Below are 15,000 nucleotides of genomic sequence, written 5' to 3'. Positions count from 1 at the left end.
CGTGGAGATTAAAACGTATCGTGAAATTATCCTCCGTCATGCACAGGGATCAATCAATTCACCTTTTATTTGCCGAGCTGCATATCCGGTACCATTTAAACCCTCTATAATTGGTAAAACAGACCTCACTCTCTACCAAATATCTTTGCCAAGAAATCGATCTACAAGCTCACAAGGTGTTGCGTCGCGTTGAGCTTGTAGATCGGCGATTTTTTGGCAAATTGTCCGGCCCCAGGATAATGGATGTTGGAGATATTTTGATTATCGCGATAATATTGTCAATCCCAATTTCTTGGGTCACAATAATCGTGACATGAAATGTTCATATTGTCTCATCACTATCGTGGACTACAGGAAGCACAGAGCAGAGCACAGCCACATCTACAGCGAAAGTGCTGCAGTGGAGAGGGTCAGTGACTTGAGAAACTCACCTGGGGAGATACACACCGACCAGTGTAGGAGGAAGGCACTACTAGGCCTGTCACGATTACAACCTTTAAGTTGATGACACAATACAATACAAATAACTGCGATTAGCGATTGAATTGTGTTTTTGGCATTGAACGTTGGAACATATTTTTTTATTTCTGTTTGACTTTTAGATAGACAGATTGCACAGGGCAGACATGACAAATAACTATATACAAAGAAATTACTGACAAATACTTTTATACTATCAAAAGAATAGTGATAGGGAATAGTGATTATCTAAAATAATAGCGATTAGGCAATTATGTAATAAGTGTGCAAGACCTCTATTATCCCAGTCTACTGAAAAGGTTTGTTACGGACCTCTACAGAGGCACCATGACTGGCTGCATCACTGCCTGGTATGGGAACTGTACCGACCTCATCCACAAAGCAACAGAGGGTCATGTGGACAGCTGGGCACATCAGTGGATGTCAGCTTTTTTCATAAATGAATGCCCTACCTGGCCATACTATAGCGTCACATGAAAGCATCAAAAGTAGCAGATCTGCAAGGTCGAAAAGCGGCTGCTGCTTTTGCTTCTTTCCCTGTTTTTTAATTTAAATCCTGAAAAGTCACTTGGACATTCTGGGTTAGATTTCCGCCCTACAGAGACAATATACTATAGCCTTGCGTAGCCAGACAAATCTGCCATTGCAAAGAAAGATTGCCCATGGCAAATTAGGTCTGGCCCCGCTCAGTTATTCAAATATTTCACGGCTCACAAGTCGTGAGGAACAAACCAGGGCCCAGTATGTAAATGTAGGGCGGGCATATCTCCTTTGCGACCACCTTTTGCAACTCTGACTGGTTGTAGGTCTAACCAATAGAGTCTGTTTTGAAACTTTGAATCTTTTTGTAACCGCCCCTTGGAAAAAAATGTAACACTTAGAAGAACCAGACTAATATCCACGAACTGATATTGTCTGGCTATGCGAGGCTAACGATATACAACAGACGTTATGTCGGCAAAACTCACAGACTGAGAACCAAGTGACGTAGATTGCTAAATAGCTTCTGACCTCAAACAAATCAGGCTCATGAACGAACAGGAAAAAGATAATAAGCTCGGAAACTCTAATACCCCCCACACGTAAGTATAAATCATGCTTTAAGAAGGATGTACACAAGATGCATACGATGCAGTCTTGCAGAACAGCTCCAGTACAGTAGTCACATCACATAAGAGCAGTTGACACAAGCGGATCTGGTAAAAATAGCCCAGATGCGTATTTTGTCCGGATCGTAATGCATCTGGTGTGGATTCCTATTGGGAAACGTGCGCCTGCTTTGCATGTTCCTCAGGGCTTGCCTCCAGAGACATGCTCTGGACTTGCATTTAGCTGACCCCGCTTCAATCAGATGGGGATAAAGGCTACTGTCAGTGCAGAGCAAAGGAGGTGAGTGGAGAGACAGAGCTCATTAGCATATCCCCGACACACCGCCTCTTTCATCCTGCCGTTCTATAAGCCATCCCCAGAACTGCTGATGATGGAACTATTTTCACCCCCTCCACTCGATACCATTGACATGCCACATGCTTAGTTAAATAACAACGTAATAGTAGCTCGCAAGGAATACTATGCTATAGCAAATGACCATTCAAGCGCGTTATGGGTGGGCTCAGCCTTTGTGAGTTTCTGCCTTTTGACTACTACAGTAGTACTTGTACCAATTTGATATGAGCTTTATGGTTGTGTGCAAAATGCTACTGGAACAGATAGTATGAAATGCTCTTATTCTTATTCGTGTTCCCTCGTGGTTTCAGTTAAATGTCTTGACCTTGATTGAGATTCATTTCTCTGGTGTGTGGGGGACGAGTGTGCAGGGGTTGTAATCATAGAATTATAATATCACAGCGTTATTTCATTTCCATCCAAACCTTACATGTGGGGATTGGGATATTGCCCCCTACAGCTAAGAAAGGCGTCGGCACTTGGCAGTACACTGTGATAATTATTACACTGGTGAAATATCATCTGTGTTAATTCGCCATGTTCTCGCAGACCTTGTTGTGAGTGGAAAATATTCCCTGTAACAGTAGAGCAGAAAAATATTCCTTCTAACGACATTGCACACAAGTTTAAATGATGTGATACGCTGCAGTTACTGACGTCTATCCTGTAAACCACAAGCGACAGTATTGTGCAATGTTGTAAACTTGTCATGGTTTCTAAAGCTGTGCTGACAGTCTTTTGAAACAGCTGTAAGGGGCTTGTTTACCCCTCCCAGCTGGAAACCGCGGCCTCGGCTCTCTTTGCATAGACCCCTTGAAATTCCTGCGTGGCGAGGACAGGCGGTGCTCTGGACTATACGCGTTAGGCCTCTCTCCGTGTCCACGCGGCCGGACAAATCACCGTAGGCAGCCACAAGTGGTTTCTCGGGTGCCATTTGAAAAACACTAAAGCAAATCAACTAAACCTGTTCATCGCTGCAGCTCAAAATGCATCGTTACGCCGGAAGCGGTCAGGTGATTCTGCCAGTCAAACTGATCGACCCTCGTTAGATTGATGCATTGCAGCCTGTATACAGTATGGCCAGCCTGCACAGAAAAAAGCCTCAGTGTTACTTTAACCGTTTGTAACAAGTTTATTACATTTTGTACACTCTCAGAGTGAAATGAACACTCTAGATTTTACGGTGCGGCTGTCACCCCCTAGCTGCGGTGTGACAAACTGCTCCAGTAATCAGGGTGGTTGCTGCTGCTCTCCGGCTCTCTGTGTAGCCTGCCGCTGGTATTAGAACCCATCATTAGAGACACATCCCCTCCAGATGGTTCCTGCCTCTTCTGTTCTCTATTGAATTGTCCTGTGTTTAGACTGTCCCCTGAGCTGCTCTTACGTCATTTTCACATCTTAAAGCATTTAGGCCTAGAATTATTGAATGCTTTAACCAGTGAAAAATAGCAGATATACAAGCTCGCAGCGCGGCATCGCCGAGCTTGTAGATTTGCTATTTTTGAAAAAAGTCGTGAAAATGTGTGCAAATCTTTGAATATTTGCATTTTCAAAGCGAACGTTTGTAACTAAAATTTTGCTGGTCCCTGGAACTAGATATTTTGAGATGGGGGTCCGTGGCCTAATACATATCATTTTGGGGGTCCTTCAAATGAAAAGGTTTGAGCACCACTGACATAGTAGTCTCTCAAGAACAGACTAACTGAGCTCCATTCAAGTGAAAAGGACCTTTTCTTTGACAAGATTGCTGACATAGAAACATAGGTTTTTCAAAAAATCTTAGAAGGATTCAAAAGACACTTATAGAATCGGGTCAAAATTCGAATTTTCACAATTTTTCGAAAATAGCAGATCTGCAAGCTCGCAGCACGGCACTCGGTGCCGCGCTGTGAGCTTGTATATCTGCTATTTTTCAATAGTTAAAGCATGAAATAATGATACACAAAATGTGTACCCGTTCTAAATGGGTTAATGTTCTCCACTAGTAAACAAAACCTAATTCAATACAGGCCAGCCTCTCTGTCTGTGTGGACCAGGATGGTGGTTAAAAAGAGCACTTGTTCGCCGTATGGTCCGCTGTGAGGTAGAAAGGCTAAGGCACACGATAGAAACGTCCCGGTGGAATTGGATGCGACCGAGCGAGCTGCTGCTGTTGTTGTTTAGCTACAGCTCATCTCTCCAGTCTCAGAGATGGATCTGTCTGTGCTTGAAAGCTGAGCTAATGAGCAACTGGCGTGCACTGGAGTGTTTGCCAATGGAGCTTGGTGAAAAATGGCCTCTCACACCGCTGTAAGCTCTGGGATTATGATTATCCTCCGGGGCTTCATCGGGTGGCTTCTTCAGTACTTACTTTGTGGAGTGACTGATGCCGTGCTCACAAAAGACACTAAAATGTCTTTTTTTTGTTGTTGTTTTTTAGTTATAGGTTGTTAGAAGTTTCCGGGGACGGAAATGGCTGCTTCGTTAGCCCTCAGCCATTATAGAGGCTAAGCTGCAAATGTCACAGTATATCCACTGAAAGCTCCAGTAAAAGTGTACAGTAAAATCCTTTGTGTTCATTTACAGTAAATGAACCACCATAAATGAACTCACAATAATGTGATTGTGTTTGTGCATACATAGGTGCTTTTGCGTTGTGGAGTGTGTGTGTGTGTGTGCGTGCGTGCGTGCGTGCGCGCGTGTGTGTGTATGTGTTCGTGTGCGTGTGCATGCGTGTGTTCTGCCTTGCTGTCAACTTGCAGAGTCTCAAGCTGCTCATCTACGAGTGTCTGTGTCACAGCTGGATGACAAAGGCTCAGTGGGGCTCCTCTGCCAACCTGTATGGAGGAGGGCCCACGCAGTGCCCTGCGTCTTTGTGCCTGTCTCTGCCACTTTGTATGGAGAGAAACCCAGGAAAGCAGGCACTCGGTGGGGGGGCCACAGGAGAGGATTGGCCATGGCCGTGAAAGAGCCTCAGCCACTGCGGAGTTCATTCACAACTCCTCGTCATAGAAAATGCCCTCCCAACTTTCTCTGCTATGTTGTGGGGTTTGGATGTTCACAAAGGGGAAGCTATTGTCTATTGTCTGTAGGAAATGTTCTGGCTGTGAATTCAGAATTATAATCAATTTAATTGTCGCACAATTACAGGTGGGAAAGAGTAGGTGAAATATTTTTTGTCAATAGAGAACAAAGGAACAAAGACAAATGACAGTATCCAGCTGCACATGGTCAGGTGTAGGCCTAGAGATTTGTGGCGAGTGAAGTCTGGCAGGAATTCTAGAGTTGAATGTTGAGCTGTTGTCCACAAGTAGCATTTGCACACATCTGTTGTATCTGTTGCTCTCGCCCAGGTAAGAGAGGGGAGGGCGGTGTGAAGAGCCTCACAGCAATTGCATACTCAGTGGATCTGTTATGAAATTATGCAAATTGCCATGGGTTCGGCGTGGCAGGCAGCATGGAACAAATTTAGTCCCTCACCAATCTCTCAAAGCATTTACTGACAACTTCAGGCATGCTTCTTGAAGTCCTTGGAGACTGACACAGTTGTGGACATTTTGAGGCCTGTGGGGACAAAACCTGGGAGAGGGAGAGGTTGATATTATCCGAAAACACTCTCACCAGCTGATACGCACACGTTTTGTATAAAAAGGACAACTTTTTTCAATCTTCATATAATTGATCCTTACTAATGCTCATGATAATATGGTATTTTTTTGTCTACTCAGTCTATGTATCAGAGGAGGGCTGTGGACAGTTCAGAAAGCTGCCTACCAGTGGAGGCATGGTGGTAACTATCCCTGCTGGCTGCGTGCGTGCATAACAAATTTGGCATTGATTGGTCCAGCAGTTTGCAGGATTAGCTCTGGACTAATACACACGCACGCGCGCACACACACACACACACACACACACACACACACACACACACACACACACACACACACACACACACACACACACACACACACACACACACACACACACACACACACACACCTACACACACACACACACACACACACACACACACACACACACACACACAAGCAGACACTCAGAGAGCCATGCTGTAAAAGAAGCACATTTCTTGTAGAAGAACGAATACTGTTCTGTAAATTCATTTATTATGGGCTCCTGTCACATCAAATAGGGTACCAACTGCTTTGAGCAATCTCTCTTCCTTTCTTACAGAAGTAGTTTTTGTAATTTCGTTTTTTATCTCGTCCTTTCACATTTTCTTTTGTCCTGTCAGGTGTTAAGGCACCTGAAAAGATTCACCCTAAAGAAGGGTAAATGGTGCATTTATATAGCGCCTTTATCCAAGCGCTTTACAGAGATTGTGCATTACATTCACCCATTCATACAACAATGATGGAGGAAACCATGCAAGGCACCAACCTGCTCACCGGTAGCAACTAGGGGTTCAGAGTCTTGCTCAAGGACTCTTCGACCCTAACTCTGGGGGAGCCCGGGATCGAACTGGGAACCCTTCGGGAACCCTCCGTGTTCCAAAGACAGTTTCTCTACCCCTGAGCAACTGACACTTTCCCTTCGGGGAAAGCGTAGGCTACATAATTCTGCGGTAGAATGCCATTTTCATTGTGTTATTGCATCTCGACTCGACTATAATTCTCACCGATTGGGGAGACAATGTTTCTGCTGAAAGGTTACTGCTTACATTAGTTCAGCTTTGATGTCGGGAGTGTTTGGAGGAATAGATTGCTAACGATATGGTGATACAGCACAGATTCTCTACGGTGTCTTCAGTAGAAATTGTTGTATGAGATAATTGCTATAATCATTTTATAATATATATATTTTGTACTTTGCTGTTTAGTAGAGATGCTTCTCATCTGTTGCCTCCATCATCTATGGAGGCATGTATTTCAATGTTTAGATGTGCACGACGTGTATACTATATATACTGTGAACACACTTGATACTAACTATACCAACCCCAGTACCCCAGTAATAATGGTGGTATAAGAGCAGCAACAACAATAGTATATCATCATTCTCGGGTGGAGACCTCGTATCTCCAAATTTGTACGTTCTTTCGCAAAGTAAAGCCCTCGCAAAGGCCCTCGTAAAGGCCGTCGCACAAATCTAGTGAAAACAGCAGATCTACAACGCCTCGCGGTGGGAGGCGTTGTGTGCTTGTAGATCGGCTGTTTTCACTAGTTTAAATCATTTTTAAAATGATAAATGCAAAACGAACGGTTTTGGACATACAAGATTTTCACCCGATGACGACATCTGAACTGTCGCTGGAGTAGCGGGAACGCCACCGTCGCCCCCTGCAATGTTGTGGCCCTCGGCTTGGTACCCTAGACATAATTCGGCCCTTGGGGAAAACTAATTGGGGAACCCTGAACTATCCTTTCTATGATTTTGTTGGGAACTTAATTTTCTATCCTATTGCTGTTTCATTGTGTCTATCACAGGTGTGTACTGTAGGTCGGTGAGGTCAGCATACCACTCGCCAAGATGGTGGCCTTGTCGCTCAAGATCTGCGTCCGCCAGTGCAACGTGGTGAAGACCATGCAGTTTGAACCGTCCACACCCGTGTACGACGCCTGTAGGATCATCAGAGAGAGGGTTCCAGAGGCCCAGACGGGACAAGGTACCAGATGGCTGCAGCCCATTCAAGTTTCATAGCATGATCGAAATCGGTGGGCTTTAGGGGTGCAACAGTTAATTGAACGAATTGATTATATGGCTGATTATATTGGCTATTTAAGCACAACCGCGTTTTACGGTAAATTATGAAATAAAGCTTAAGTGGTTAATCAGACTAATCAATTTAGTTGATTTAAAAAAATAATTTGATTTTTGTATACATATACCGTATATACTGTTTATGTATTTTTTGTTAAAAAACATAAAGCACTTAGATTAGATTAGATTATTAGATCAATCGAAAATTAATCAATAAGATAATCGCTTAGAAAACATAGTTGCAGCTCTATTAGGCTTCTTCATCGTTAATTACATCATCTTACAGGCTCTCTTTCTCTGTCACTTTGTGTTTAGCCTCCGATTATGGCCTCTTCCTGTCCGACGACGATCCCAGGAAAGGAATCTGGCTGGAGTCTGGAAGGACGTTGGATTACTATATGCTGAGAAATGGGGTACGTTTTTGTTATTTGGGGCAGAGCCCCTTTGGCCTCATCATTGCTCCTGTTAGCTCATCATTTATGGAGCTTCTGACAGGGGATCTGGAAATATTTGTCCCAGATTCCTAGATAATTCTGCCTCCATGCTCCTTGTATGGCAAGGACGATCAAAGATGATTGCCTGGTTAACCTCTTAAACCCCCCGTATAGACCCCCCGGGGTCTATACTTGGCCTTCTCCTTTTGTCCCTAGTCTACACCAAAACTCTTTGGTGTATGTGTGACACATCTCTTTGGTTTAGATATTTGGTATTTTTCAGATCTCCGCCAAATCTCTGTGGTGTTGAGCTCACAACACAACGCATTGTGAGCTTGTTGATCTGTTATTTTTGCTGAATATTCACCTATGGTTGCCGAAAGTTGATATCAAAAGACATGATATCATGCCTAGCTCCTTTCGGAACCACTCGCTCCGCGGCTATGCCGCTCCGAGATGTGGTTCCTGCTCACAGCATGCCCAAATGATGTTTCTCCGGGGTGGTTCGCCAGGTTATCAACCGCTCTTACCGTCACTAAGCGCTGTATCCAAAAAGCAATGGTCCTATACCCGTCTCTTGCATCTCTACTTTTTTAGCGGAGAGGGTAATCCAAGCGTTGTGTTGAAACAATACTTTAAACACGCTCATTTTGTCAGCCAGCTCCATGTTTTCCCAGTGAAATGTTACGGAAGCAGTCACGTTTCTCGCGGTCGGAGCGAGAAATGGCCACAGACTGACAAAAAAACACAGAACTGGCTGACAAAACGAGCGTGTTTAAAGTATTGTTTCAACAAATCACTTGGATTACCCCCGCCGCTAAAAAAGTAGAGATGCAAGAGACGGGTATAGGACCATTGCTTTTTGGATACAACGCTTGGTGACGGTAAGAGCGGTTGATAACCTGGCGAACCACCCCGGAGAAACCTCATTTGGGCATGCTGTGAGCAGGAACCACATCTCGGAGGGGCATAGCCGCGGAGCGAGTGGTTTCGAAAGGAGCTATATTATGCCATGCCCAGAATAGGGAGGCTAAGGTTCATGTGGCTAAATGAAATAAAGTAAACGGATATCTTTGTAAGTGTTTTCCTTGTCGTGCTTCTCAGGACATCTTGGAGTACAAGAAGAAACAGAGGCCGCAGAAGATCAAAATGCTGGACGGTGCGATTAAAACCATTATGGTGGACGACTCCAAAACGGTCGGAGAGCTGCTTGTAACTATATGCAGCAGAATAGGTTAGTGACGCTTTCCCCGATACAGCCCACTCCAATCTTGTCATCCCATCGGCCTGGCTTGAATTATTCATCCTCTGTCTTATTTTTAGTCCGGGGCATATGCACCATAAACCACAGATGAGGAGGAAAAGACTCCCTCATGTCTCTGCATTTATTCCATACGCTCAGCTCAAGAATATTCAAGAGCATTTGCTGCACGCGTCATAAAGTTGTAGTTTCTCTTTTTGTTCAAAGTGGCGTGATTTATCGAGATAATATGCAGCTTGTTCTTGCTAAATGATGGAGTGTTGTAGTGAAGGCCCACACTGTACCGTTACTGAGATATTCCTTGAGCGATACATTTAAATTACTCTAGGCTGCCACCAACTCCAATTGGGTGAGGAGAAGAGGGACGTGTGTCTGCATGGCAGATCGCTTTATTGGCCGGTGTTTGTATAGAACAGGCCTTTCTGCTTGGCTTCTTCCCCTTCTCAGAGCTCCAGTTTTAATTTGCCTCGCTGGATAACAGCGTTGCCCCTGTTCTTACCATGGGCAGATGTAGACCAGTGTTTCTCAACCTTTTTTCTGCATCTGTACACTTTTCATGTCCCAAGAACCCATGGACACACCAACATAATATGGGGGTGTAAATATCGTCACTGTCGGGAAGAAACCTTGTATCTCCAACTTTCAAATTTGTACGTTTCTTCGCAAAGTAAAGCCCTGCTTCATCATACAAGGCGGTCGCACAACAGTAGTGAAAACAGCAGATCTACAAGCACACAACGCCTCGCGGCGCGAGGCGTTGTGTGCTTGTAGATCGGCTGTTTTCACTAGTTGAAATCATTTTTAAAATGATAAATACAATACTGGATTTCAAGCAGTTTCAAGGGGAACACTTGACCCTTCTCAGGGGCACACCAAAGGTCCCCATGGCACAGTGGTTGAGAAACACTGATGTAGACAAAGGAGATAAAGAACAAGAGAAAGGAGAAAAGGGGAGAGAATTGGTTTTCTCTGGCGTGTCGGACCCGAACGGCACCACCTCCTCCTCCTGGCTGAGAGCTCTCCTTCATTTACTCTTTCAGGGATCACCAACTACGAGGAATACTCCGTCATCCAGGAGACCACGGACGACAAGAAGGAGGATGGAATGGGCACGCTCAAGAAGGACAGGACCCTGCTGCGTGACGAGAGAAAGATGGAAAAGCTCAAAGCCAAGCTCCACACAGACGATGAGTGTGAGTTGGGGGGGTGGGGGTACTCCTCCTAAAGACCCCCCGCAGTGTGGTCGATATCTAGAGACCGCGCTCGCTGTGCCCTTGATGTTTTTTTTCTCATTCATTAATCGGACCCAACAGCATCATCTGAACGTGGGGCTTAATCGAGAGACAGCCGCTGATACGAACGACCTACGGCCTGGTCGCGACCTAGGCCACGACCTGGAGGTCGTAGGTCCCGGTTCTGGAGGTCGTAGTTCGCGGTACATACTTGTTAGGTCGCGGCCGGTCTAGTTTCGCGACCCCCGGCCGTGGTTGCGCCACCTCGGTCGTCCCCGGGCCGTTGTTGCGCGATCGGGCCGTTGTTCAGCGACCTGGGAAGTCCGCGGTCGTATTTAAAAGGTCTTTTTGCAGAATATTCTAGAGCAGCAGCGCTATTCAACCTTTTGAAGCTTGTGATTGGCTGAACCGGAGGTAGGAAGCGCTCCATTGTAGTCACTTGGACCGCGCGAGGTGCACCAAAACCTATCCTTAACCCTAACCCCAACTCTAACTCTAACCCTAACCTTAACCCTAACCCCAACTCTAACCCTAACCCTAACCCTAACCCTAACCCTAACCCTAACCCTAACCCTAACCTGCCGACACTGAGTAGCTAACCTGCCGACGCTGTTGAAAACGAGCGCTCCTTCCCTTAGCAAGCGTAGAGTTTCTAAACTCGCGTCCCTTCCCTTAGCAAGCGTAGAGTTTCGATCGCGGCGCTCCTTCCCTTAGCAAGCGTAGAGTTTCTAAACTCGCGTCCCTTCCCTTAGCAAGCGTAGAGTTTCGATCGCGGACTTCCCAGGTCGCTGAATTACGACCGAGATCGCGCAAAACCTCCAGAACCGGGACCTACGACCTCCAAGTCGTGGCCTAAGTCGCGACCAGGCCGTAGGTCGTTTGTATCAGCGGCTCTTGCTGGCTTAATCACTTAAGTCAAATTTATAGCTCGGCCATATCAAAGTTTAATGAAATTAATACTGTTATCTTTTCCCCAAGGGACATCAATTACTGTTTGAAACGTGTGAATATATAAATCACCCTCAACTGTGTTGGGATGGTATCTCTCGGCTCAGCAAAAAGCAGTGCAAATGACAGGCCCCTGTGTGTACCGTCAAGAAGTTCACGTGGCTGTGATTAATCTGGCGGATTTTCTAAGTATATCCATCAGAGAGTGTGTCTGTGCCTATCTGTCACCATCATTCATTTTGCCTTCAGTATCTTCCTCTGATAAAGGCCTTTGTGGCAACAAATCCACTTCTGATATGACAGATATGATAAAGTACTTTAATGAATGAAGTGGAAAAGGAAAATCACTTTTGAGGCATCACAATTCTTATTTTTCATATCTTTTTTTTTTCAACATGTGACAAAAGGATTCAGCAAAATCCTCATGGTCCGTTTCTATTTACCGGTAGGGAATTTGAAGTCATTGGGGCTTTATGTCAGTGGTTCTCAAACTTGAGGTCGGGACCCCAAGTGGGGTCCCCAAATTATTTTGTGGGATCCCCAGATGATTAGCTTAATGTCATTTTTTTTCTCACTCAATGGTAAACAAACCAACACAGAGTATACGTTTATACATGGCATCTGCACATTTCTAAAGTGACAATTTAAGGACTTTCAAGACCATTTTAATACCATCTGGCCAAACTGTCAAATAATAAGTAAGCAAGAGGCGAACATTGTGAAAATAGCCGCTGCAAGGCGTTGTGACTTGTGAGCATGTAGATCTTCAGGGTGCTCAGTGAGTAGTGAGTGCAGTGGGCGGTGACGTTGAGAGTGCATTCAGAGTGGCTTATTTACGAACGACCAGATAAGAGGCAACTGTGCGCTTTTTCAGTTGGAAAACGTTCTGAAAAGCAGCAGTTGCTAACGTAACGTTGCTATTGATAGGTAGATTAATTCATAATATTGGCCTACCTGCTGTTAGTTTACACGTTGATGCGTGTGTAACAATAGCCCAAAGGACCAATAAAGCAGCAAATGGTGCATTTTGTTATCATTTCCTACTCCTTTGTTCACAGCTGAGAAGTGCGAGACACCGCCATGAAAACCAACCAATCAAAACACAGCACTGACGCACCACACTGCCAAACCCCATCTTCTGAGTAGGGTCGGTCAGTGCGTGCACTCAGCACACCGGTGCGCCGCTCACTGGATTTCCGAACTACAACGCACCAAGTGCACCAAATAAACAAACGACAATATGGCACACCAGTGCGTTGAGTGCGCATTTCCGAACGCACCCAAAGTTTATACATGGCATCTGCACATTTCTAAAGTGACAATTTAAGGACTTTCAAGACCGTTTTAATACCAAACTGGTCAAACTGTCAAATATTAAGTAAGCAAGAGGCGAACATTGTGAAAATTGCAGATCTACATGCTCACAACGCCTCGCAACCGAGTCACATTAAATGTCGAGTGCTTGTCAGGATGGGGGTCCCCAGTTCAAATGTGTTTATTTTGGGGGTCACAGCCTAAAAAGGTTTGAGAAGCCCTGCTTTATGTCATTGTGTGTGGGGTAACATGTTGTACATGTGTTGTGTTGACAGTGAACTGGCTGGACCACAGCAGGACGTTCAGGGAGCAAGGCGTGGAGGAATGTGAGACCCTGCTGCTCAGGCGCAAGTTCTTCTACTCAGACCAGAACGTTGATTCACGGGACCCCGTCCAGCTAAACCTACTCTATGTTCAGGTAAACTTGGAACGGGTACACATTATTGTGTATCATTATTTTATGCTATTGAAAAATAGCAGATATACAAGCTCACAAGCTTGTAGATCTGTTATTTTAGGATAATCATGAGAATTTGAATTTTGACCCGATTCTATAAGTGTCTTTTGAATCCTTCTAAGACTTTTTGAAAAACCTATGTTTCTATGTCAGCAATCTGGCTAGTCATCGTCAAAGAAAAGGTCCTTTTCACTTAAAGGACAACTTTAGTTTTTTACAACAAGGGTTCAAGTTGTCCATTAACTGGAGCTCAGTTAGTCTAATCTTGAGAGACTGCTATGTCAGTGGTTCTCAAACCTTTTCATGTGAAGGACCCCCAAAATGATATGTATTTGGCCACGGACCCCCAATATTTAGTTCCAGGGACCCCCCCAGAAGCAAAATTTGAGTTACAAACGTTCGCTTTGAAAATGCATATATTCAAAGATTTGCACACATTTTCACGACTTTTTCAAAAATAGCAGATCTACAAGCGCTGTGAGCTTGTATATCTGCTATTCTTCACTGGTTAAAGCATTCAATAATTCTAGGCCTAAATGGCTTAAATACATGCACATACTGTATGCACACAGACACAGACACAAGGCTGTCTTCCCCCACTTTGATGGCCTCTGCACCCGTATGCACACTGTTGCATACGACTGTGTTGAAGGCCAAGCGCTTTGTTTTCTTTGCGCTCGGCTGAAGTCGCTGGCCTAGTCGAGGTCAATAACTATGACAGCCGGTACGCCACAACTCTGCCCGGGTGTTAGGTCGAACCTGATTGAGCTCCTCTTCACGTCCAAAGATTACCCTCTTCAATGCATGGTCGAGTAGAATAATGAAGAGCTAGGGAGCAATGCAGTACTTTGGCAAGGATTTTGAAGGTGTATGTCTCTACCATCAGGTGAGTTGACCTTGGCTCCAGTGTGTTTATCCTTGCAATACATTTCTGAGGAATGTCGTATACCCTCAGAATCTATATAAGTTTGTCTTTTTTTAAATCAATAAAGGTGTGATTGCTTAGAGGTTTTTGTTCTGCACTGTTTTGAAGATCCTTCTCAGTGCTAAGACCTGCCCGGTGGTCATCCGCTTCTCTCAAAATCTGTTGAAGACTCAGCGGGGGGTCTAGCACAGGCCAAAGGAGGTTGTGAATAAATCTGTTAAAGATTTTGGCAGGAACTGAGCCAAGGCTGATGCCTCTGTAGTTGTCTGTCACCAGATGATGTTGAGAAGGTTCCATTGTCTGGTAGTTCTATGGCATCATAATATTGGTCGATGAAATCCAGTAGGATGTTATTAAATGGAACATATTTCAGCACCTCTGGAACCACTGTGTGGCTTTTGCCTTCACATTCTATTTGCGACCATAGGTCGCAGTTAACTATGGAAACCGGCACATCTTGTCCACGTATCCCTGTCTGTCTGTACGTCACGCCTGACACTGTGGTTCCCCTGACACATCACTGTGACATCACAGGTGACATCACAGTCAGATACTCAGAGCAGGGATCTCCATATATGGGCATAAACAGGTGACATCACAGTGGTGTGTCTGGTTCAGACAGGGATCTCCAATGTATGGGCATAACATTTATGTATATTATGCCCATATATGGAGATCTCTGATGTCATCAATATTAAGCCCATATCTAACACTTCATATGGGAATGCCCATATATGGAGGAAGACGGCCCATATCTGTGTGGCTGGTTCAGACAGGGATCTCCATCTATGGGCATTAAAGGG

The 15,000-nt window shown here is 44.8% G+C and overlaps 1 protein-coding gene across 2 annotated transcripts in view; it reads left to right on the top strand.

The window, feature by feature from the left end:
* The window catches only part of tln2b (talin 2b), a 167,632-nt gene that overhangs the window by 49,871 nt on the left and 102,761 nt on the right, over positions 1-15,000 (top strand). For both annotated transcript variants that reach the window (XM_080737399.1, XM_080737400.1), the window contains exons 2-6: positions 7,353-7,531; positions 7,942-8,039; positions 9,165-9,294; positions 10,362-10,514; positions 13,091-13,233. In XM_080737399.1, coding sequence (XP_080593525.1) covers positions 7,396-7,531; positions 7,942-8,039; positions 9,165-9,294; positions 10,362-10,514; positions 13,091-13,233 — 660 coding nt within the window. In that variant the 5' untranslated portion in view covers positions 7,353-7,395. The remainder of the gene's footprint in view (positions 1-7,352; positions 7,532-7,941; positions 8,040-9,164; positions 9,295-10,361; positions 10,515-13,090; positions 13,234-15,000) is intronic.

The sequence above is a fragment of the Nannobrachium achirus genome, assembly GCF_963921795.1.
Source record: "Nannobrachium achirus genome assembly, chromosome: 11".
NCBI lineage: Eukaryota > Metazoa > Chordata > Actinopteri > Myctophiformes > Myctophidae > Nannobrachium > Nannobrachium achirus.
The sequence above is the reverse complement of the archived record's forward strand: the minus strand, read 5'-3'. Positions and strand labels throughout refer to the sequence as shown.